The following is a 23,434-nucleotide window of genomic DNA, read 5'->3' as shown; positions in this document are numbered from 1 at the left end:
GCAGAATGAAGAAAGCCTGTTTCACAAGATGGTACAGCAGCTGGGCAAGGCAGAAGCTGCTGCCCTCACCGAAACAGCAAAACAGGTGAGCCCGCCGCAAGGAGTGGTAATTAAAGTTCATCGCAGCCGTTCACCCTCGCAATCTGGCACCAGGGGTGCCGTAACAAGCACCCTGTGCCCTTTTCAATTATAAGCCTTCAGAGACAACGCTTCATGACTGGGTCTTAACAACATGTCCCGGGTTGAAGTCAGGTCTGCTGAGAATCGGCAGAATCGGTGGGGGAGAGGGGAGCCACAGGTGTGCAGGGTTACTTGTGCCCGCAGTTCGGGATGCTCAGGTGCACGGGCACGTGGGGGCGCTTGGGTGCATGGGCACGTGGGCCTGTTCTGTACACTGTGGGTTGCTCAGGTGCGCCGGCCTCTGTGCCCACCTGCAGAGAGAGACCAGATTCTAAAGATTTCCCATGTTCGATTCTGGGGGGTACAGATTCTCCTGTGGCACAGAATGTCCGTGTTTTGCAGACCAGTTACATTTCAATCTAGCGGCTGCCCACCTCTGACATGCAAATGTGGTCAAGGCACGTCCAGGATATTTGGAAGAGTTTGGGGAAAAAGAAATATGGGATATTTTCGGTCTAGTCTAGAAAGAGCCAGTTCTAGAAAAATCCAGCTATGTGTAGGTGGCTTTTCTGTTTCATGATTTGTAAAGAAAACTACATGATATGGGTACTTCCTGCCCAGGTTCCTCCCTGATTCTTGGTTGTTTAGAATCAGGCCTCGTTCCAAAACCTGTGCTTCTTCTGCCTTGTGGAGGATGAATTCGCCGTTTGAATGATCAAGAATCTGTACTGTCTTAATGCTGTAGTCTGAGTGGTGCTTGAAGGTTTACAAAGCATTTTTAATAGAGATGATGGGTGTGAAAGTACCAAGCACTGTGTTTGGTGAGAAAAAGTGAATAAAATCCAGATTATCTGGTATCTTTCTAATAACAGTATTGAAGGATCTCATTGTACAGGTGTGATGTGAAAACTGAGGGCTGCTTTCAGGGACTTAAGCTATTGTCTGGCATCACTTGTAACTTTCTGATACAAGGTGGGAATTGGATTGATAGAAACATAGAAGAAAGAAAGGAAAATCAGGTGTTCTTGCCATTTGAGATGCATGGAACCAACAGTCTTCTGAGGTTTCCCATCAGAAGTCTTCATCTGGGGCATTTTAATTATGGATACATTTTTCTTTTTACTTTATTTATTTATTTATTTATTTGCACTGTGGGGAGAAATTACTTGTGTAATATCTTAAGTATCTGGAGGAAATCTGTCCTAGGATTTAATAGTACTTGCGTATAAGAGATTTATCTAAAACACAGCTTGAATTCTCTTCTGTCTCTGCTTCATCTCACCCGTCCTTAGAAACGAAGATCTGTGCTTCCATTATTTGTAAGGGATTCCTTTGAATTCTGCTTTCGTCCTCAAAAACTATTCAGTAAATGTATGTATGTGTGCACAGTACTGTGCTGGGAACTCACGTGTCAGAGTTGTGCCTTAGTCATCTCCGGTATATACCCCTGAACTGAGAAGAGCAGAGATTTTCCGTCTATGTGCTGAGCCTCTGGAGCCGCAGGATGAGGCTTAGATGTCACATGCCATGCCCTGTAGCCTGCTAGAGCTTGTCTCTTCCTGGTGCTGATTTAAGAGGCTGAGATTTCGAGAGGGGAAGGACATTGCTTGAATTCACACAGCTGGCTGAATAACTAGGAGATTCAGAGTTCAAACCGAGGGTCAGGGACAAGGAAATCTGTACCCTGAACTTTTCATAAATACCTACATTGTATGTGAAGGTAGAGACGCTACACTTGGAGCCCTGTGTTGCTTTTATGCCTGAAATGCAGAGTGTTTTCATCTAGTGTCTCCCAGGGAGCCCTTCCCTCCTAATACCCAGTCAGTCAGTCACTGGGGATCCCCTGTATCATCTACTCATGAAACAGCCAGGAATCTCACAAACCCCTTTGTTCTTTGACCTCAGGCAGTTCACATCAAACAGATGGGTCCCCACCTACGTGTCAAAGCCTCCATCTTAAAAATGTGTTATCACTGTATATTATCAAGACGTTGAGTAATGAGAAATAAATCAAAGATAGTTCCAGATAACATAAGACAGTATATATTTGAACACCCTCGCTTTACAAATGAGGAAACTAAGGCCCCTTATAAGGAAGATAGCCCTAACTTACGTTAACTCTAGTTTGTAGCAGACACAGAAGTAGAAATCTGTCCTTTTAACATGTTTTAGTGCAAGTGAAAGGTACGTACAGAAATGTTCATAGGTAGCAGAGTTAGAAATCTTGTGGTACCTAGTCCAGTAATCATACACCTCATTTAACAATATTTTTTTTTTTTAAAGATTTTATTTATTTATTTGACAGAGAGATCACAGTAGGCAGAGAGGCAGGCAGAGAGAGGGGAAGGGAAAGAAGCAGGCCCCTGCTGAGCAGAGAGCCCGATGTGGGACTCGATCCCAGGACCCTGAGATCATGACCTGAGCCGAAGGCAGCGGCTTAACCCACTGAGCCACCCAGGCGCCCTCATTTAACAATATTAATGGTGTTACATTTGGGTAGTTCTCTGTGTGTATTTCTTGCTCTATTATATTTTTTAAATTTAAATTGAATTAATTAACATATAGTGTATTACCCAGTTACCCAATCCCCCTACTGTTCTCCCTTCCGGCAAAGCTCAGTTTGTTTCCTGTGGTTAAGAGTCTCTTACGGTTTACCTTCCTCTCTGATTTTGTCTTGTTTTTATTTTTCCCTCCCTTCTATGATCTTCTGTTTCATTTCTCAAATTCCACATATGAGTGAGATCTAGTTCCATGCATGTCATTGCAAATGGCATGATCCCCCCCCTTTTTGATGGCTGAATAATATTCCATTGTGTGTATGTATATATTATACATACACACAATGGAATATTACACACACCACACACACACACACACACACACACACACACTACATCTTCTTTATTTACTCAGCTGTCAATGGACATCAGGACTCTTTCCATCGATTGGCTATTGTGGGCATCACTACTATGAACATTTGGGTGCATGTGCCCCTTCGGATCACTGCATTTGTATCCTTGGGGTAAATACATAGTAGAGCAATTGCTGGGTCGTAGGATAGCTCTATTCTCACCTTTGAGGAACCTCCATACTGTTTTCCAGAATGGCTGAACCAGCTTGCAGTCTCCTATTTGGGCCCTTCTTGATCATTTATCTTACACGGCTCTCACATGTATGATTTCATTTCATCCTCATGGCGGTTCTTTCTTATCCCAAATCTCAGTTCATGGATGAGGAGAATGGATCAAGGACTCACCTGGGGCCACAGAGCTGGTCAGTGGAGAGCAGAGGGCGAATTGCTGGGTGGGGCAGAGAGCTGCTCCGGTCCATGTGTTAAGTTTCAAAACCCTGCTTCTTTTCTTATGAGTTGTCCAATGTGAGGCTAGGTTCTCCTAAAGGCAGAACATCCCCGTGGGATTTCAGTACTGCCACTGGCTCAGATCCAGTCTCTGGAGAGATGTAAGGACATACATGCCCCAGTTCTCACCCCATTTGAGTATCTTCTTGACATTACTTCTGCATATGCTTGGTCTTCTTAGAACAGGTGGTCAGATGGTCAGCTTTTTAAAATGTGTGAGCATCAAATATCAGTGCATCGCAGAGAATGATAACAGCAGGCAGATTAGCGTAAGTCAACAAGCCTTCCACTCCTAAGAGACTGGAGTTCATTCCTTTGACAAGAAAACTCAGCATCTAGGAAAAGGGACTTCCAAGTCATGTTTTCTTGACATATAGATATTTTTCTGAAAATATTGGTGTAGGCAGGCTTAATCATTCTCTGATTGACCCTCATAAATGAGCCATGAAATAGTAGAGAAAGTATTTTTTAGGTACATAAAGCTGAAAGGTGCATTAGTGTCTTAAAGCAACAGAAATGTATTTCTCACAGTTCTGGAATCTGGAATTTTGAAACAAGGTGTCTCAGGGTTGGTCTCTGAAACATCTCTCATTGGCTTGTAGGTGGCCATCTTCTCCCTTTGTCTTAGCGACATGGTCTTCCCTCTGTGTGTATCTGTGTCCTAACCACCTCTCATACGGGTACCAGTCAGAATAGATTAGGACCCACCGATGTGACCTCATTTTAACTTAACTGACCCTATGTTCACATACCAGTCCCATTCTGACGTATTGAGGGGTTAAGATTTCAACATAGAAATTTTGAGGGGACACAGTTCAGCCCATAACCAAGGGTGAATGCCCATCATTCATTCTCTTCCATGGTGAAACAGACCTAATTACGGTTTTTTGGAGTTTTTTGTTCCCAGTGTGTAACAGGTGCCATTTTATCCATTTGTGAAATCACCAGATACAGCCCCAAAGTCAGGAAATCCTGATATCCTACGCCCTATAAGCCTGGACCAGTTGGAACAGATGGAAGAAATGCTCAGCAGCCCCATGGTCCTGTATGTCTTCTGAGATCCCTGAGCCTCTCGGGGTCCTTATTTGCTGTGCTGGGGTTACAGTACTGCCTCACTCATCGTGCTCTTACTACAAGGACCAGATGAGATGGTGTATACTTACCTGCTTTGAAGAATACAGAGCATTTTACAAATAGAAGAGACTTATCTCTCAACGATCAGAGGAGGATTGGTTTCTTCAAGGCTGTTGATGGAACCCTTATCTCTCTGTAATAACAAAAGAAGTACCCAAAGTTCTTCTAGGTAGCTTTAGGGACTCTTTAATGGTTAAAATTTATTTTTAATAATAGGGTTTTTGTTTTTCCACAGATGATACAAGCTAGTGCCACAAAATTCAGAAACTTAGCTGTTTTTAAAAAGAGTTGTTCTAGTTTATAAATAAAATGTAAGTCCTCTGCCCTCACCTGTCGTGACTTGGCTCCGCCCTCAGGAGGGACCTTTGGCACCACTTGGGACCGTCCAGTTGTGTGAACACAAACTTGTGCACAGCCAGCCTTTCTGTGTTTGAAGCACCAGTGACTGCCATGTTTTCCTTTTTCATTTACTCTCTCCAATTATATAAATGCATGTAGTTATCTCATTCTTTTTATTTGTTTATTTTTATTAACATACAATGTATTATTTGCCCCAGGGGTACAGGTCTGTGAATCATCAGGCTTACACATTTTATCTCATTCTTTTTAATGGCTGCCTAGTATTTATGCTTTCTCTGCTCCTTTCTCCCCATTTTTCCTTCTAATTAAGTTAATTGTTTTCTGGTTTTTTTCCTCCAGAGAATACACTCACAGATTTACTTAACTGATTCTTATATTTTGTGTTACAATTCATCACTTACTGCTTTTATATCCTTTAATTCCTTCCTTCTGTGCTTTATACTGTTGTGGTTTCTTGACTGCATTTGTTTTCATTCTTTCTTACTCATTCATACAGATATTTTAAGACAGTGAACTTTTCTCTGAATACTGTTCTGGCTAAATGTGATAGGTCCTGAAATATAGTGCTTTTGTCATAGAAAAGTTTTTATATATAAATCTACAATTTTGGTTTTAGTTTTTACTTTGGTCCAAGAATTATTTGAGAAAGAGGTCTTTAAAACTTCCTTGTGATGGGGAGGTTGGTTTTTTCTGTTTTCTGTTTTACCCATCAACATTGATATTCATTGCCTTGTGATCACAAAGTTGTCTGCGCTGTTTCTACCCCAAACCAGTGTTTTGTAACACTTTTTTGTGTTCTAATATATGGCAATTTTGGTGAATGTTCTTTGGGCATATGAAAAGATGGGCTGTTGTCTGTTTAAGGTATAGCATTTGATAACTTTTAATTAGATTTGCCTTGTTGATTGTATTGTTTAGGTACGTCTTCTCTGCCCTTATTTGGTCCATTTGATGTGACTTAGGGAGGTCACATAAGGTTAGTCTCATAAAGAGGTTTCCACTTTTTAATTCTTCTTATTTTTTGGTAATTTGGATAATTAACCACCATTTTTTGGTAATTTTGATGCTATGATATTTTAGTCTACATATATTCATGACCTGGGTTTTTGCTATGAACTATATTTTCTACTATTTAAAAGTGCTTTTCTTTCTTAGAAATGCACCTGACCCTGAATGCGGGCTGTTTCAAAATTGTAGTTGAGTTGCTTTTCACTTTGTTTTCAATGTTTTCATATGTCTTTGTCTTTTAGTATCAGATTATAAATATATCTCCTGCAAATGGCATGTGGTTCAGTTTAGCTCTGAGATTCAGTCTTAGCCCCCTGCCTTTTTAACAGATGAATTTAGTCCATTTACATTTATTGAGATTATAGGTGTATTTTATCTTATATTAGGTTTTCAGCTTTTAGTGTTCTCTTTTAAAACTTTTCAATTAGTATGTATTTCTTTTTTAGTTTTTGTTTTTGTTTAATTTTTGAGTAATCTCCACCCAACATGGGGCTGGAATATGTGATCCTGAGATCAGGAGTTGCAGGCTCTAATTGACTGAGCCAGCCAGGCACCTCTATTTTTTTTTTCTTTGCTCATTGTTTTATGTCTGTACTTTACACTTCTTCTAGGAACACTTTATTATTATTGATTCCCCATTGTGAACAATGACAACATCTCTTCCCTCTCTCTACCAGATTTTAGTTGTCTAAATAGCTTCCCTTCTATTCTACTATTTACCTTCAAATCTTTAAAAATACTTAAGCCCTGGATGCATGGGCAGCTCAGTCATTAAGCATCTGCCTTGAGTGCTGGTCATGATCTCAGGGTTCTGGAATAGAGCCCCGCATCGGGCTCCCTGCTCAGCGGGAAGGCCACTTCTCCTTCTCCCATTCCCTCTGCTTGTGTCAGCTTTCTCGCTTTGTCACTCTCTGTCAAATAAAATCTTTTAAAAAAATACTTAAACCCCCTTATTTTACTTACTTACTTGTTTAAAATGCTACTTTCTCCATCTCTTACTTGGCTAAAGTCTGTCCTCTAGCATTTTGTCTTTCAGACTTGGGGTTGTGAGATCCATTCGTGGGGCTGTGAAATCTGTTTAGTCAGTCATCACTAGCTTGTCTTAAAATATGAGATACCAAAGAATGGAATGGGAGAAAAAGAACAGTGTAATAGTAAATACTTCTTGGAAGTTCCTTCAGCATAGGTGTTGATTCCTACTGAGTTTCAGTGAATATGGAAAGTACATACAATTGTGGTGACAGTAAAAATAAAAGGATTGGAAAACGGAGCTCTGTACCATCTTAAAGGAGGGCTCATTGGAGTTAGAATCCGTGACTTTACCACGTGTATGAAGTATTTGCTGCGTCTCTAATTTAAATGTTCTGGTTATAAAATGCTTGGGTCACACTTTCTTTCACTTAGTATGCTATAAATTTTGCCCCGACATTGTTTATTCATAGGGAGATGTCCAAGGCCAAGTTAGAAGTAACTCGATCTTCTTTCCTGGATGCCTGAAGGACTCTTTCTTTATTATGAAGGCACGTAGTTTTTCCTGGGGTATTCTGTACTCTTCAGGTCCCTAGCTCAAAGTCTTTTATTTCTGGAGGTTACCTAAATGATAGCTTTGAAGTATTTGTTTTGTTTTGGGTTTGTTTGTTTTATTTTTGGTTGGAGTTTCCTCTTTTTAAGTATCTGTTGTGTGTGTGTTTTATCTGGTCTTTGTGTTATAAAGCTATTTTCTCCTTGATCCTTTTAATTCTTTATAAATTCCTAATTATGCTTGCTTTCTCAATCCTGTCCTCCATGTCTCATCCTGTTTGTTTCCAGCCATGGCTCAGTCACTTTGGGCTACATCTCTACCATTGTCATTTCTGTGATTTTTTTTTTTTAAGATTTTATTTATTTATGTGACAGAGATCACAATTAGGCAGAGAGGCAGACAGGGAGAGAGAGAGAGGAGGAGGCAGGCTTCCAGCTGAACAGAGCCCAATGCAGGGCTCGATCCCAGGACCCTGGGATCATGACCTGAGCTGAAGGCAGAGGCTTTAACCCACTGAGCCACCCAGGCGCCCCCTGTAATTCTTTTATAGTCTCCTTCCCTTCACTTCTGGCCCAAGGCAACTCCTGGTTCATCATTTTGTGTTGCTGCGCCATATTTCCAAACTCCCAAACTTCTGTTGTCCTCAGGTTGATTGTTCTGTTTGCTTTGAATGTATTGCATTGTCTATTTTATATAATTTTCATCTGTTTATTGTTTTTTGGGTTTTGTTTTTTTGTTTGTTTGTTTTTTTGCCGTATGTTTATCTTCTTCCTTTTCCTCACTTTTTTGGGGTATATTTTACAGATTGTGTACTAATATATTTGTTGTTGTTGTTGTTATTCTGACTACTCACCTTGGAATTGAGTTTTTCCTGGACCATATATTTAGGGTAGTGCTGACTAGGGCACTGTCTCAGACTAAGGGGAATTCTCTCCTTAACATAGAAACTCCTTCCTTATGACCCAGAGAAAGAATGTGAGTGTGTGTGTGTGTGTGTGTGTGTGTGTGTGTAAGAGAGAGAAATTGAAAATGCGTGTTCGCTTAGCCTGTCCTCCTCCCTAGCCTGCAGAGATGGGCAGTCACTTGCGTTTCTGTATTTCTCTTCTCTGAGGGCTTCATCACTGTGCGTGCTTCAGGCAGAGATGGTGATTCTGGTCGGTTCCTCGCCGACATGCCTTAGAAGTCACCAGTTAGTTGGAAACCTGTGCTTTCCCACGATGGCCGAGCTCTTCCGTAGCTCTCCCTCTTCTGGTTTAACTAGCCCCACAGGATCCAGCGGCATATGGTAGCCCATCCGATATCTTGCCATTTGGGATTTCCGAGGACTCCTGAGTTCATCAGAGATGGGCTGCTTTCTCGTCTGGCAGCACCCTTGCTGCCTGGGGTGATTTCTGAGAGGATAAGGGGAGGGGGTGTCCACTTCCATGGTGAAAGAGGTCTTCTATGGCTCTCCAGTACTTTTTTTTTTTTTTTCCTTAAAGAATTTATTTATTTGACAGAGAGTGAGAGAAGGAGAGAGAGCACAAGCAGGGGGAGCAGCAGAGAGAGAGGGGGAAGCAGGCTTCTCGCCCAGCAGGGAGCCCGATGCGGGACTCGATCCCAGGACCCTGGGATCATGACCTGAGCCGAAGGCAGAGGTTTAACCCACCGAGCCACCCAGGTGCCCCTCTCCAGTACTCTTGAACCTTGCTGACACGCCTGCCAGCGTATACCCCGGAGTTAGACCTGGTGTAAAGACGAGTTGGAGAGTTCCTGGCCTGGAGCCAGGCCTGGGCAGTGTCATGAGAATGAATGAAGGGTCTGGAGCCAGAACTGAGCTGAACTGAAGCCTTCTGGAGGCGACGGCAGTAAAGCTCCGTGGCTGGCCTTCATCTGCGCCCAGGGAAGCTTTTATCGCTCTGTTGCTTTTAGTGGGATCTGATTCCGAGGTTCCTGCTTCATTGACCCGTGGGAGTGACACACTCAGTGACACACTTTGTCTCAGCCTCCATCCGAGGGACTGTAATGACCCAAACCCAGGAGAAGGAGTGGAGAAGGGACGAGAAACCCAGTCCTCCCTGGTCTTGCTGTCCTCCTGTCCTGCCTTCGAGCTCTTAAGGGCATCGCTGCCTTGATGCGTCCCAACTCTCTGGAGCTGGCATTGTTACTGCCCCTTCGGACAAGTGGAGAAACTGAGACAGAACGGGGCAGTCAGCAGTCAGCGTCAGGGCTGCACCGTGTGTCATTTTTCACACCTCTCTGCCTCCCCGGTGACTCTGTTCCCCGAACGGGAGGCGTCCCAGCTGTTTTGTTTTCCTCACTCAAGTGTGGTGCTGCTGCTCTCCTCCACGGACCCGGGGTGGGGGGTTTGGGGAGGCCCCACTCAGAGCGGCCTCGTCATCACACCTGCCACTTAACCGTGGCGTGTCTTTCATCAGCCGTTGGTAGCCGGTAATTAGTCCCTCGGAGGTAAGTCGCTGTCTCACTTCGCAGGTGAGGCAGCCCCTATGGAGAGGGCAGGAGCGATTTTTTTTTTCCCAGGATCAGCAGGGAGTCCCAGAGAGAGACCGTGGACATGGGTCTCCCCATCCCGGGCTCAGCCTGCGGCTGGGGGCCCCTTCCTCCAGCTGCCTCCATCGCCCACCTGGGGCAGAGGATCTTTCCCTGTCACCACTGTCATCGGAGTGTGCTCCCAAACACAGCAGCACAGGAGGAAATGAAGGTCGAGTCAAGGATTTAACGACGCGGGAAACTCTGCTTTCAGGGTTCAGTTTCAGGTTTTTCAGACCACGCGACTAAGACTGTTTCAACGAAGCCTTGCTAATAATGACGTTTTCTGCGCATTAAATGACATTGAGCGGGTTATGGGGAAAGGCATCGGCTTACTTGGGAGAGGACCGTCAAACAGCAGAAAATGAGGGTGTATTTTTCTCTTATTGGCTGATTTGAGTTTCAACAAGAAATAGCTGTTTCAGAGTACAGACATAGATCACCATACAAAATATGAGCTGCTTTGCATTTGCCAAAAAAAGATAAAAAATCACCACCCCAAAAGTGTTATTTTGAAATACTTGCATGATAATGGAAATAGCCTCCGATTTCACCCAGTGCGGTCCAAACATTCTTGAAGTCCTTCTTTTTCTCCTTAAGTGACATTTTAATATATAATATTTCAAAGGTAATGTTATTTTTGGAGTAGCAAGTATGCAAGCAGCAAGAGAGAAAGAAAGTACACTTAATCTGCAGGTAGGTGTCCCAGCAATTTTCTTTTTTGTATGGGCAGCCCATTATCTGCCATGATAACTTTGTTGACAGCACCCACAAATGTGTTCGGAGCCTGGTTTTGTAAGATCCAGGATCGTGCGACTAAGAGATCCAGATCAGAACACGTGTCAACCTTCAGATAGATGGTACATTTTCTGTTTTAAAGACTCAGACAAAACTTTTCACATTCTTCTTTGGGGGGAAAAAATTACATTTGAAGTCCTTTTTCACCCAAACCCATTTTGAGATAAGCGCTCACAAGTCTTGACATTATTCCATTTTGTTATGCGCACCTGTCAAGGAACTGAGATAGGATACAGCTACTAAAAACTGATGATTGCGGAACAGAGAAACTTGACAGCATTTCATTCCCTTTATGTTCTGATTATACATTTATCAGAAAACCTGTATCTCTTCTAGTTCAGCTAGAAATTGGTAGAATTCAAGAACTCAAAGGCTTGGCAAAGAACTGTCCTATTATTTGGTATCATCTTACATTTTAGAGAAGTTGCTTGGTTGAGTCATTGTTAAAGCTCTTGCTTCTCTTTTCATTATTGTCGCCCACTATCCACAGATCACATTTCTATAGGGCCCGGTAACTGCTTTGCCGCGCAAATTAAACGCCGGGATATTTCATACGTATACGCCGGCGTTTCAATGCTTGTCAATCAGAGTTTATAAAATATAGGGATTACAACCTGATATTAACATCCAAATCTATTGTGCTCATTTTATGTGTGAAAATGAGAAACCCTCGTACCGACACTAGATTCCCCGGCCTCTTTGTCACCCTGTTTTTAATTTATCTTCAGGTTTTGTGTCAGTAAAATGATTTTGCTTTATCAATTTAATGTAGTGATAAAACGTATCTGTGAATCAGAATGATCAGAAGCAAAAGGGGAGCTACAGGTTGTTTGGCATTAAGCCCAGCTCCGCTGAGGAGTTTAATCGGCTGCTTCCTTCATTGAAGGGAACAAGTCCCTGTTTTGGTTTTTGGTGTTTTGTTTTGTTTTGTTTTTTTGCTTTTTAATTATACCTCCACCAGCGGTGGGATGCCCTTCACGTGAAGACGTGGGCATAGACATGCATCACCTTGGGGAGGAGGACTTGGAAACTTTTAAACATGTTCTTTTTACACCTGTCATTCTTCTTCTTCTTTTTTTTCTAGGAGTATTTCAAAAGGAATTACCCAGATATTACTCACAGAGACCACGTGATTATGAATGCTTCCAATGGACAGCCCTCAGCCTTCACTATTTTTGAGACAGCGCTGTGATCCTACCCCAACATCAAGTCTGTTCCAAAGGCATTTTTGTATAGTTTCTGCACTGTGTAACTATATATTGTACTTTTTACACTAGCAAAAAATATTTTACACATACAAGATGTTTGGAGTTTTCCTCCGACTTCACTTGGTGATTTCAAGCTCGAGCAGGATGATGTACTATTTTTTTATTTATATATTATAGTTTGTTTGTTTTTTTCTTATCCAAATCACAGGTGCAGGACACCAGTAAAAGCTGTTAACCAGGTCTGGTGCCTTAAAGAGACGTCAGAGCCAAACCTCATTTTGTTAGGTATAAGACAAAGTTGTCACAGACTTTTCTTTTTCTTTTTTTACTGCCCTCCCAAATTACATATTACTTTCCAGTGATATCAGGGATTCTATTTACTTGAAGACTGTGTGAAGTTGCCGTTTTGTTTGGCCACTTCCTTTAACATCACGGGGATCCATTATTTCTCCCCAGAGGCCTCTGGTTGAAATCGTACAGATACAACTAATAGGACAAACTGAAAATACACTTTAAGGGACATTAGAGTGACCCCCTCCCAAAAAGGATATATGCTTGACACACAGGAGGGCGGTATTTAATGACACGTGCTGAAAGACAAGGAAGAGAACATCATGCCTCTTCACCATGGGTGACTTGATCACGAAGGACACACATGTGACCATCGGTCACCTTCTGGATGTGCGCACCTCCACCACGGGCACCACTTCTGCCCCAGGGCTCAGCGTGGTGACATTTTCCGGAAAGACCCAACCACTAGCTATAATTCTGGATCACAGGGCAGTCGTCTTATCTGGATTTCTGGCTCACTGCCCCCTAACGGTCTGTTGACTAAAAGCCTTTTTGATTTAGCCTTTCTTGCCATCCTTGTTCTGCACACGCAGGCTTTCCTGACTTGGTGAGGAAGCCCAAACCTCTTCGGCAAAGATGGCAATGACTGTGCAGGGGCTGCCCAGGTTATTCTCCTTGGGACCACTACTAGTGCTTCGTTTGGGTCTTTCTGATGAGCGACTCTGCAAACTGCTCTACTCTCCAGGCCTGCTGCACTTTATTTGAACCATGGGTCTTTTCGTTCTTCTGGATGGTGGCTCCGGTGCGTGAGTTCAGGTTGCTAAAGGTTTTACGGTTGCGGTTCTAAGTAGATGCTCGTGACCTCCAGGTGAAGGCGTGACCACCGTCGAGTTGCCTGTATTCATCGATACGCCCTCAATACAGCGGATCTGGGCACTCTTCAAAGAGAGAAACAGATGTTTCATACCATCAAGCCTTAAAAAGCACACCCAGCAAACTACACAAGATACACTGAGTGCAGTCGCTGTTGGACTCCTCGTATTTAGAAATGATAAGGTGAACATCTAGTTCAGCAAGTCAGTAAGTCGTTCTGTAGTCGTGGGTAGTATTTCAGGAGACTGAAGGACAACAATGATGACAATGAGGTTTGTTAACACAGCGGAAATACTGGAAACGTGTATGCGCTTTTTTGGTCTCTAGAGGTGAAAGGCAGTTTAAAAAAAAAGTATCTATTTTATTTCTGTTTTAATGTCATAGCATTTTTTTTCTAATGAAACAAAATTCATTTGAAATAAATGACAGTTTTCATCTCCTTTCCGGGGTCTGTGTTTTGCTCTTAGAGGGATTACTGACTCATGTCCTTGCTGTTGAAAGCCAACGAGTTTTCCAGAGATCAAAAAATGTCTTCATTATCAACTGGTTCTCTTGGCTAACTAGATGTATCAAATATTCTAAGTTTAGCCAGGTGGGTTTCAGACAGGTTGAAACACCAGCCTGGTTGCATCCCTTCCAGGAAGGGATAGAGTATTAGCTTCTGCCCTAGGCTTGAACAAGTATTAAGTTGTTGAGGTTTTTGTTTTGTTTTTTGAAAGGTGACTTAGCCCTAAACTAACAGGAAACATTTATTGCTGCTACACTAAAACACTGTAGAACGTTGGTTCTCAAAGGGTGGTCCCCGGACCCACAGCATCAGCCTCACCTGGGAATTTGTCAGAAATGCAAATTCTTGTGTCCCTTCCCAGATCTACTGAATGAGAAACTGGTGGTGTGGACCAGGAATCTGTGTCTTAACAAACCCTTTGGGTGCTTCTGATACTAAAATCTGAGAACCAGGACCACAGAACATAAAGAACTAAGAGATCATTAAGAAAAACACAGGAAAAAAAAAAAAAGAAAAACACAGAAAGCCCAGTTAGAGGAATGGACCAGAGACCCAAAAGTGTACCTCACAAAAGAGAATATCCGAGTGACTGATAGCTAGAAATGTCTTACTCTTATCAGTGACCAGGGAAATGCAAATTAAAGCCATGTCCAGCTAGCACTGGACATCCGCTAGCAGGCTACAATGAAAAAGCAACCCATCAGGGCGCCTGGGTGTCTCAGTGGGTTAAAACCTCTGCCTTTGCTCAGGTCATGGTCCCAGGGTCCTGGGATCGAGCCCTGCATCAGGCTCTCTGCTCAGCAGGGAGCCTGCTTCCCACCCCCCACCCCCTGCTCGCTGCCTACTTGTGATCTCTCTCTGTAAAATAAAAAAATAAAATCTAAAAAAAAAAAAAAAAAAAGGAAACCCATCAAGCACCTCTGGGGCTATGGGAATTCTTATGCACTGCTGTGTGTGTAAAAAAGAGTACATCGAATAAACAACTTTGGAAAAACACTTTGATGGCATTTACTCAAGCTGCACACCTTGTGATCCATTAACTCTACTCCAAATGTATACATGGGCTTCAAAAGATCAAAGATGTTTCTAGAAACATAATTCCTAGGAGTCCCAAACTGGAAATAATCCAAAAGCTCATCACCAGCAGGAGGAAAATGCACGATGTGATAAAATACTCCACACCAATGGAAGCAGTTACACCACATCGACGACACAGGTGAATCTCAAAAACTTAAATCTGCCCCCAAAGGTTAATGATGACACTGTTTATGCAAAGTTCCAAAGGTCTTGAAACTGTAGTGTTCAAAGTCATGACACTTGGTTCACTTTGGGGAGGTGGAAGGTGTTGGTAATTGGGAGAAACAAAAAGAAAATTTCTAGGATATTAAAGTGGGTTTTTCTTTTCTTTTTTTTTTTTTTTGATTGGGCAGTGGTTAGGTCAGTATTGTGTTCCTTTATTTTCTGTTGCATGTCCCTTTTTGCAATTCAGGAAAAATGTTCTCAGCCTTGTATTTCTTTTAGAATCTCATTTAAATTCAGTGACCAACCTGCATCTGGGAAGTTACCTGTGCTGAGTTCTTAAAATATGAACTTGTGGAAGCCTTGTCCTGTGACCCCTAGCCAATGGCCTCACTTGGAGCTCTTGGTACATGAGAGGTCCAGGTCTGTATTTCCTTTGGCCAATTAATAAGATAAATCCCACTTATCCAAAGGAACTGTAAGATCTTTCTGGGTTCCTTTTTAACCACTTGACTGAGGTACATGGGCATACAAAAAGCTACATATTTAATGTGTACAACTTGATAAGTTTAGATCAGCTTAGGCTTCTTAAGTCATCACCACAATCTATACCATAAACTTACCCATCACCTCCAGAAGTTTCCTCCTAATACCATAATTGGTTGCTGCCTTGTGAAGAAACAGTTTAAGTCAATTCAATGCAGTGAATTAGACTTGTTAAGTATTATGATAATTTGGTTAGTCATTGGTTAACTTATCAGGTGACTACCTTGTTCCTGTGTGAGCTGAGGAAAATCTATGTTTTTCTTACAGAGGGTCTGACCAGAGATTACGCAGCTATTTGTTTCTTACCTAATTCTGAAAAGTTTAGTGATGTTTAGAATACTATGTCTTGAAATGTGTTAAATTTAGCACCTGAATGTGAAGTCACTTTCCACAATTCTGTTTTGGAGTGTTTTCAAGATAACATTTTTGCTCAAGATAATTTATGACATTCTGAGTACCACATCTCAAGGGGAAAAAAAAGTTTACAGTTTCTCTAATGTAGTTCTGGGAATAGTTGAATTATATTTTGACCAAAAGGAAATTTTGGTCAAATTTCAGTTGGAATGAAGAAAACTAAGAAAGTTCAAACTAAAAGAAAACTCCTAAAAACCATGTTAATGGTTAACCCCATTTAGTGATCAACTGATTGAATTCTCAAAAGATCTTTGATTGAAAATTGAGTGTGTCAGTACAAGGAAATTATATTCTTAGAAAGTTATAAATGACATCATTCCACAAGTATAGGCTGAAAATGGTTCTAGAGTTCCTTAAGAATTGCAAAAAATTCATGGATTTGCTTCCACAAAGCAGGCATTTTAATGGGCATGTTGATCCTTATCAAGTTGACTATTATTTTCTTTTTAAAATTTTAATTTTTTTAATTTTATTTTTTCAGTGTTCCAAGATTCATTGTTTATGCACCACACCCAGTGCTCCATGCAATATGTGCCCTCCTTAATACCCACCACCAGGCTCACCTGACCCCTTAGCCCCCTCCCCTCCAAAACCCTCAGTTTGTTTCTGAGTCCACAGTCTCTCATGGTTCATCTCCCCCTCCAATTTCCCCCAATTCACTTTTCTTCTAATGTCCTCCAGGTTATTCCTTTATGCTCCACAAACAGGTGAAACCATATGATAATTGAATCTCTCTGCTTGACTTATTTCACTCAGCACAATCTCCTCCAGTCCCATCCATGTTGATATAAAAGTTGGGTATTCATCTTTTCTGATGGAGGTATAATGTTCCATTGTATATATGGACCATATCTTCTTTATCCATTCATCTGTTGAATGGTATTTTGGCTCTTTCCACAGTTTGGCAATTGTGACCATTGCTGTTATGAACATTGGGGTACACATGGCCCTTCTTTTCACTACATCTGTATCTTTGGGGTAAATACCCAGGCGTGCAATTGCAGAGTCATAGGGTCTATTTTTAATTTCTTAAGGAATCTCCAAACTGTTTATAAAGAACTCCTCACTCAACACTCAAAAAACAGATAATCTCGTCAAAAAAATGGGAAGAAGACATGAACAGACACTTCTCCAAAGTAGACATACAAATGGCTAACAGACACATCAAATTGAATATTTTTTAAAAGATTTTTTTTAGAGACAGTGTGAGCCCAGGGGATGGGGATCAGGGAGTAGGAGAGGAAGAGGAAAAGAAAATCTCAAGCAGACTCCCCGCTGAGGATGTGGGGGATCCTCGCCCCTGCCATGCTGCTTGATACCACAACCCTGAGGTCATGACCTGAGCTGAAATCAAGACTTGGACGTTTAACTGACTGAGTCACCCAGGTACCCCTCAAATTCTGTATTTTAAACAAAGGTTAACCATATTCACACACAAAGTAATTCCATTTTGTGTTTCATTTGGGGGATTTAGAGACAATATTATATATATAACCAATAATTTTCAAGCAAAACCCCCAACACCGAGTATTGGAATCATTTTCGATACCTGTTGCATTTCGGTTCTCTGGGACACAGACTCCAAGGTGGCGTGTTGGGAATGTTTATTAGGGGTGCCTTTGAGATCAGTGCTTGTAGAATCACAAGGGAAGAAACAGGATAGGGCAGAGGGAAAAGCTGGATGAAGCTGGAATGCTGGCTGGGTGACCTTAGCTGACCCTGCCAGGGTTCCTGGAACTCACATAGCCCATCAGAGTGTCCTGCTATGGGCTGATGTCCAGGCCTTTAAAGATACTCCTGCCTTGATTGGCTATTGCATATGGGATGCTCCCAGAAGGGCTTGTGGCTGGACATTGCCTACTAGCAGCACTTCCGGCAGCTGGAGCAATGTCCTTGAAGGGGCCCATTCTCTAGGGTCAGCCCAGTTTTCATCCCTTCTAGGAGACCATTTTAGGATCAACCTTTTCCTGGGTTGCTCCTATCTATGTATTTCTTTAATACCCGACCAACCCATGTGTTAAACTGAGCTTGATGTCCTTTGTTGCCAAGCCTAAACTTAGCTTGATGTCCTTTGCTGCCATCTTGAAACACTTAATTTTTAATCAAAGGACCTTGCTTTGTCATCTTGCACTGGGCCCTGTAAATTCTGTAGCCTAGCCTAACTAGACCTATTTCTTCACTCAACCAAGAGCTTCTAAAGACTTGAGCGGTGCCCTCTTTGTTTTTTAATTACATCTTACAGCAAAGTGTTACAAAGGGGATGCTCAATAAATATTTGCTGAAATGAATAATGACAGAAGAAATGCTCCTTTTTTTTTTTTTTTGAGATTTTATTTATTTGAGAGAGTGTGAGCAGAGGGGAGGAACAGAGGGAGAGGGACAAGCAGATTCCATACTGGCTGCAGAACCCAGCATAGGATTCGGTCTCATGGCCCTGAGACCATGACTGGAGCTGAAACCAAGAGTCAGATGCTTAACCAACTAAACCACCCAGGTGCTCCGGAAGAAATCTTTCTTTTAAACTTTATAATTCTGACATTTTAAGATGTAGCCTGCCTGGGCAGAAAGCCCTGGTTTGGAGTCAGTCCCACAGATCTGCCTGCCAATTCTGTCTCTGCCACTTGCTAGTAAAATGGGTGACCAGGAGAATGTACTATCCAAAGTGGGACATTTCTGACTGAAAGGAGTGTCAACCAGCTAAGGTGCCTGAGCAATAAACTAGCACCATCCACAATAAAAATGGGATATGTCACCCTCTAGCCACGTAGCCCTCCTTCTATGCACAGGTTTCTCAATCTTTTTCAACTTCAGTTGCTTCATCTGTAAAGTGAATCTATTTCCTGCCCTTGCATAGTTGCTTTGGTTGGGATGATCACAGGGCCAAGAGCCTCCAAAGAGACGGGATTGCATCATTGACCTTGGACAAGAAGAGGGTCTCCCTCTTCCACCAAGAGAAGAGAGCAAGATGGGTGTGGATGAAGGTGGGTCTGTAGACCATGGAAGATATGTTTGAGGAGCTCCTCATCTGATGGTCTCTGCCAAACTGTTCTTACTACGCATAGAGTTCAAAGGAAACAAGCACAAGTTCTGGAGACAGTCTTCTAGGTTCAAATACTGGCTCCTTCTGCGCATTGGCTGTCTGGCTGTGGACAGGAGATCTATCACTTGCTAACCGTGAGATCTTATGGTCAGGAAGAGCACTACACATCAATCCTTTGTAAGATTGAGATCAGAATGGTGCTTTGCTCAGAGGGCTCTTGCAAAGTTTAAATGTGACTGTGACACAGTATACGGTCTGTGAACTAATACCACCAGTCCACGAACCGTCTGCAACTATTTGACGTTGCCATGACATCCGAACTCTGGATTGGTGGAATCTTGTCCAGCAGGCTAGAGAGGAATTTGAGTGTTGACCTTGTATGGTGAGGAGCATGTAGCCTGAGCTACGTTCTCGCCGTAAGTGGTGGAATCTGCATTAATTTGCAGTGGACTGAAAATTTAAAATAATTAAATAGGGGCACCTGGGTGGCTCAGTTGGTTAAGTGTCTGCCTTCGGCTGAGGTCATGATCCCAGGGTTCTGGGATCGACTGAACCCCATGTCCAGCCCCTGCTCAGTGGGGAGTCTGCTTCTCCCTCTACCTCTCCCCTCCCCCCACCAGCCTGTGCTCTCTCTCATGTGCGCTCACTCTCTAACAAATAAATAAAATCTTTTTTTAAAAAAAGATTTTATTTATTTATTCAACAGACAGAGGCAGGCAAGAGAGAGAGAGGAGGCAGCAGGTTCCCTGCCGAGCAGAAAGCCCAACGCGGGGCTCGATCCCAGGACCCCGGGACCATGACCCGAGCCGAAGACAGAGGCTTTAACCCACTGAGCCACCCAGGCGCCCAAATAAATAAAATCTTTAAAAAGTAATTAAACTGATTCTTAATCCCAGATCATTGAGAAGCACTGCTTTAGGGCAGTGCTGAATATGTAATTAGGTCTCAATAAATACTAGCCTCTTCATTAATTGTTACCATATCAAGCAAAAATTATTTCATATTTATGCTTAAACTTCAACCTCATAGGCTTTCAAAAGTCTCCACTCTGCATTTGCAATACTCCATAACATTAAAAAGTTAAAAATAATGAAATTCCTGCTCGAAATTAAGAGTTTTTTCCCCCTTAGTCTAAAAAGATACCGAAAAAACAAAACAATACTGTGTATGTGTTTATACCCGCTATATTCTTGAATCTAAAGCATGCTCTCGGGGAAGGTCCCTAAGAACACACCAGGCCACTTGAAAAATCCTCTGAGGAAAAAAAAAAAGTCCTCTGAGGAACTTAAGGTTTTATGTGTGAGCTGTTGATTTCCCTTGGAAAACAGAAAGAATATGGATTAAGTGAACTTGTACTTTTTAAATCTAATGTTCTAAGGAAAATAACCTCATTTTCCCTCCTAAAAACTAAAACAGCAGTGTGTGTTGAAAAACAGAGAGAAACATATGTTTATTTGATTTTAGAACTTAAAAATAACATTAATAAAAGGAATAACTTGCCTCAGCCCTGTAAGACCCCCATGTATACTCTGGGCCCATCTAACTTGCCTTGGGGGTCAACATTGGGATGGTAAGATTCTTCAAGAAGAACCAAGATCAAGACTTAGATACACTAAGAATGTTTTGCGGAAAGCTTACATTGGATGGTTTTGACTAAATTCTGTCTTTCAGCAACCATGCTCATAAGACTAGCCAACTCACAATTATCCATCCCAATAGATGGAAGCTTTGGGTATTCCAAAAACAGTGTTTGATCCAAAAGTTAATCATATTTAATTTTGGAGGGCATTACGTGCAAAACATTTTTTAAATTAAATTTTGCAAACTACTAGACAAAAATTAAAAACGAGTCTCTTTGAGGCAGAGTTTATATCACGTTAAGAGTGCTGTAAGAAAGAAACCATCAACAGAGGATGGAGGATTTTTTATATTTCAATTTTAGAGCACATGGGTTTTTTTTTTTTTAAATCCATGAATCCATACTGATTCTAATAAGATAGGTGATCGATAAAAGGGAAAGTTTGTTTTGTTTTGTTTTTGCAGCAAAATATCAACTAGTGCTTGTGGAAGGAGTGACGGAAGAAGTACCACATAGCAGTCCTCATGTCAGAAATAATTCAGACAACATCCAACAGAGGCTGCTAAATGGATATAGGGGGAATGGGTTTTGGGAGGCAGAGGGACAGGACAGGGTATTTGCACAGACTGAAAGTATCTTTTCAGACTAATCAGTTCATAAGGGAAGAATTGTTTCTTTAAAGTGGAAAACTCTGGCAGACCCCGCCCTAACCAAGTGACCACGGGTCACCAGTAAAGGACCACCTGACACCCTTGCCCCTTGATGTGCGAGGCAATGACATCATACCATTTCTGGGGTACTTCTGCCTTTCCACTAAGGGGGAAAAAAAGCATAATCTCAAGTCAACAGACAATCCCAAATTGAGGGCATTCTACAAAACCACTGACGTGTACTCTTCTCAAAACAAAACAAAACAAAAAAACAGTTTTTTTATTTTGTAGTAATCTGATGCACAACGTGGATCTTGAGCTCAGAACCCCTAGATCAAGAGCCATGTGCTCCACTGACTGAGCCAGTCGGGAACCTTTGGCCTGTACTCTTTAAAAATGTTAATGACAGGGGCCCCTGGATGACTCTGTCATTAAGTGTTTGCCTTTGGCTCAGGACATGATCCAGGCTCCTAGGATCCTGGGATTTTAAAAATAAATAAATAAATAAAAAATCAATACTGAGACAATTGGTAACACAAGAATGAGAATTGTAGATAATAGATAATAGAGTCTTATCAATATTAAATTTCTCAAACCCTGTTATGTAAGAGAATGTCCTTATTCTCAAGAAATACACACTGATGTATCTAGCAGGGAAGGCTTATGGTGTCTGTAACTTACACAAATAGTTCAATAAAAAGGATTATGTTATATATATATGTTATATATTATATTGCATTATATATGATGTCATATCATATATGTCATATCATATATCATCCGGGATCAGAAACAATTTTTCTGCCTACCTCCCTATCTTATCTATAAAGAGAGAAAGCAAATGTAGTTAAACATGTTAAATGAGCAAACCTGGATGAGAGATGCACTGGAGTTCATTGTACTCTTACTGCAACTTTGATGTAGACATCAGTTTAAAAAAAAAAAAAAAAAAGAAGAAGAAAAGAAAAAGTGCCACAGCTCAGCCACAATGAAGACTCCATATTCGGCAAAGCCGGAGTTGACTCCCCGTGGTCTGTAGAGACATCAGACGATTCTAGTTCTGTGAGTAGGGCCGGTCCAGCCCCCTCCATGCCGCAGGCTTCCCATCTAGCTGGAAGCAAATGCTCTTCACCAGGGAGCAGGTAGACTCATGGTGCCTCCTGCTAACGGATTTATTTTCCATGCAGGCAAGAGCCAGCCTTATGTGATCTTCTAAGGCCATGACAATGTCAAATGCAGAATCACTATGGGCCAGATCTGCAGGACCGTTTTTTACTCCGTTTTTGGAGGGAGCAGCCACCTGGGGGGTCCCCCGTGTTCTGAGTGGAGGTTTTGTCAAGAACAGAACCGGGGTTAGAAGTGGTTGCCTGGGGTGTCCACGGACAATCGAAACACCAAGTGCTGTTCGTTGCCCTTCAACAAAAACCCCGTGGACGATTCCAAACTTTGTGTTCTGGAGTCAGTTCATCTCCACCAGAAGGCTCTCGTTCTTGCCCGTGATACATAAGACATTCCTGTCTAGAGTTGTACCCATCAGGCTTATCCTGCTGTGCATTTTCCTAATCTGAAAATAGACGAACTTCTTTTCATTCATTTTCTTAAAGATTTGGTTTAACCCATCTGGTTCTGGCACCAGTGAACTTTAGAAGAAAGCATCATTGCTATGTTGATGCTACCTGTAAATATACAAGCACGTGAGCCAAGAATATTTGTTCTAGAATTCCTTTCCTCCAGATAGGAAACCAATTGCAAGGAAGTTCACCTTGGCAATCTGAAAGAGTGCTGAGAAATAGGAATGTCTGATTCTACAAAACAGATGAACATCTCTGGTCACTTTACAGTTCTACTGAAATTTGATTTCTTTTACTAAATATTTCTAGTTTTTCTAGAATTTTATAGTTTTTCTTCCTTGCTGTTTTACAGTGAATGTAGTGAAAATAATGAGGGTGCATTATGGTCTCCAATTTGCCAAAGTTAAAAAAAGAGATAGTACTTACTTGTGGCAAGGACATAACAAACCAAGCGTTTTCAAAACTGCTGGTGGAGATGTAAATTGCAAACTTTCTGAGATGTCACATAGTAACACATGTTAAGGTCCTTAAAACATTCCTGTATTTTGGCTCAAAAATTTCTAGGCATCAACTTCAAAGATAGAACTATGAATTCTAATGAGAAAACCCATATTCAAATATATTTGTTGCAATACTACTTGTAAAATCAAAAATGGAAATAAGCTATATTCCAGAAAAGGTCCAAA

At 41.7% G+C, this 23,434-nt stretch overlaps 1 protein-coding gene across 1 annotated transcript in view; it reads left to right on the top strand.

Annotated features, from left to right (window-relative positions):
* The window catches only part of ABCC4 (ATP binding cassette subfamily C member 4), a 247,642-nt gene extending 234,001 nt beyond the window's left edge, over nt 1-13,641 (top strand). Inside the window, exons 30-31 of the mRNA XM_059377795.1 lie at nt 5-85; nt 11,914-13,641. Of these exons, the coding sequence (XP_059233778.1) occupies nt 5-85; nt 11,914-12,021 (189 nt within the window). The 3' untranslated portion in view covers nt 12,022-13,641. The remainder of the gene's footprint in view (nt 1-4; nt 86-11,913) is intronic.
* Nucleotides 13,642-23,434: the final 9,793 nt, after the last annotated feature.

Source organism: Mustela nigripes, chromosome 15, assembly GCF_022355385.1.
Source record: "Mustela nigripes isolate SB6536 chromosome 15, MUSNIG.SB6536, whole genome shotgun sequence".
Classification (NCBI taxonomy): Eukaryota; Metazoa; Chordata; class Mammalia; order Carnivora; family Mustelidae; genus Mustela; species Mustela nigripes.
The sequence above is the reverse complement of the archived record's forward strand: the minus strand, read 5'-3'. Positions and strand labels throughout refer to the sequence as shown.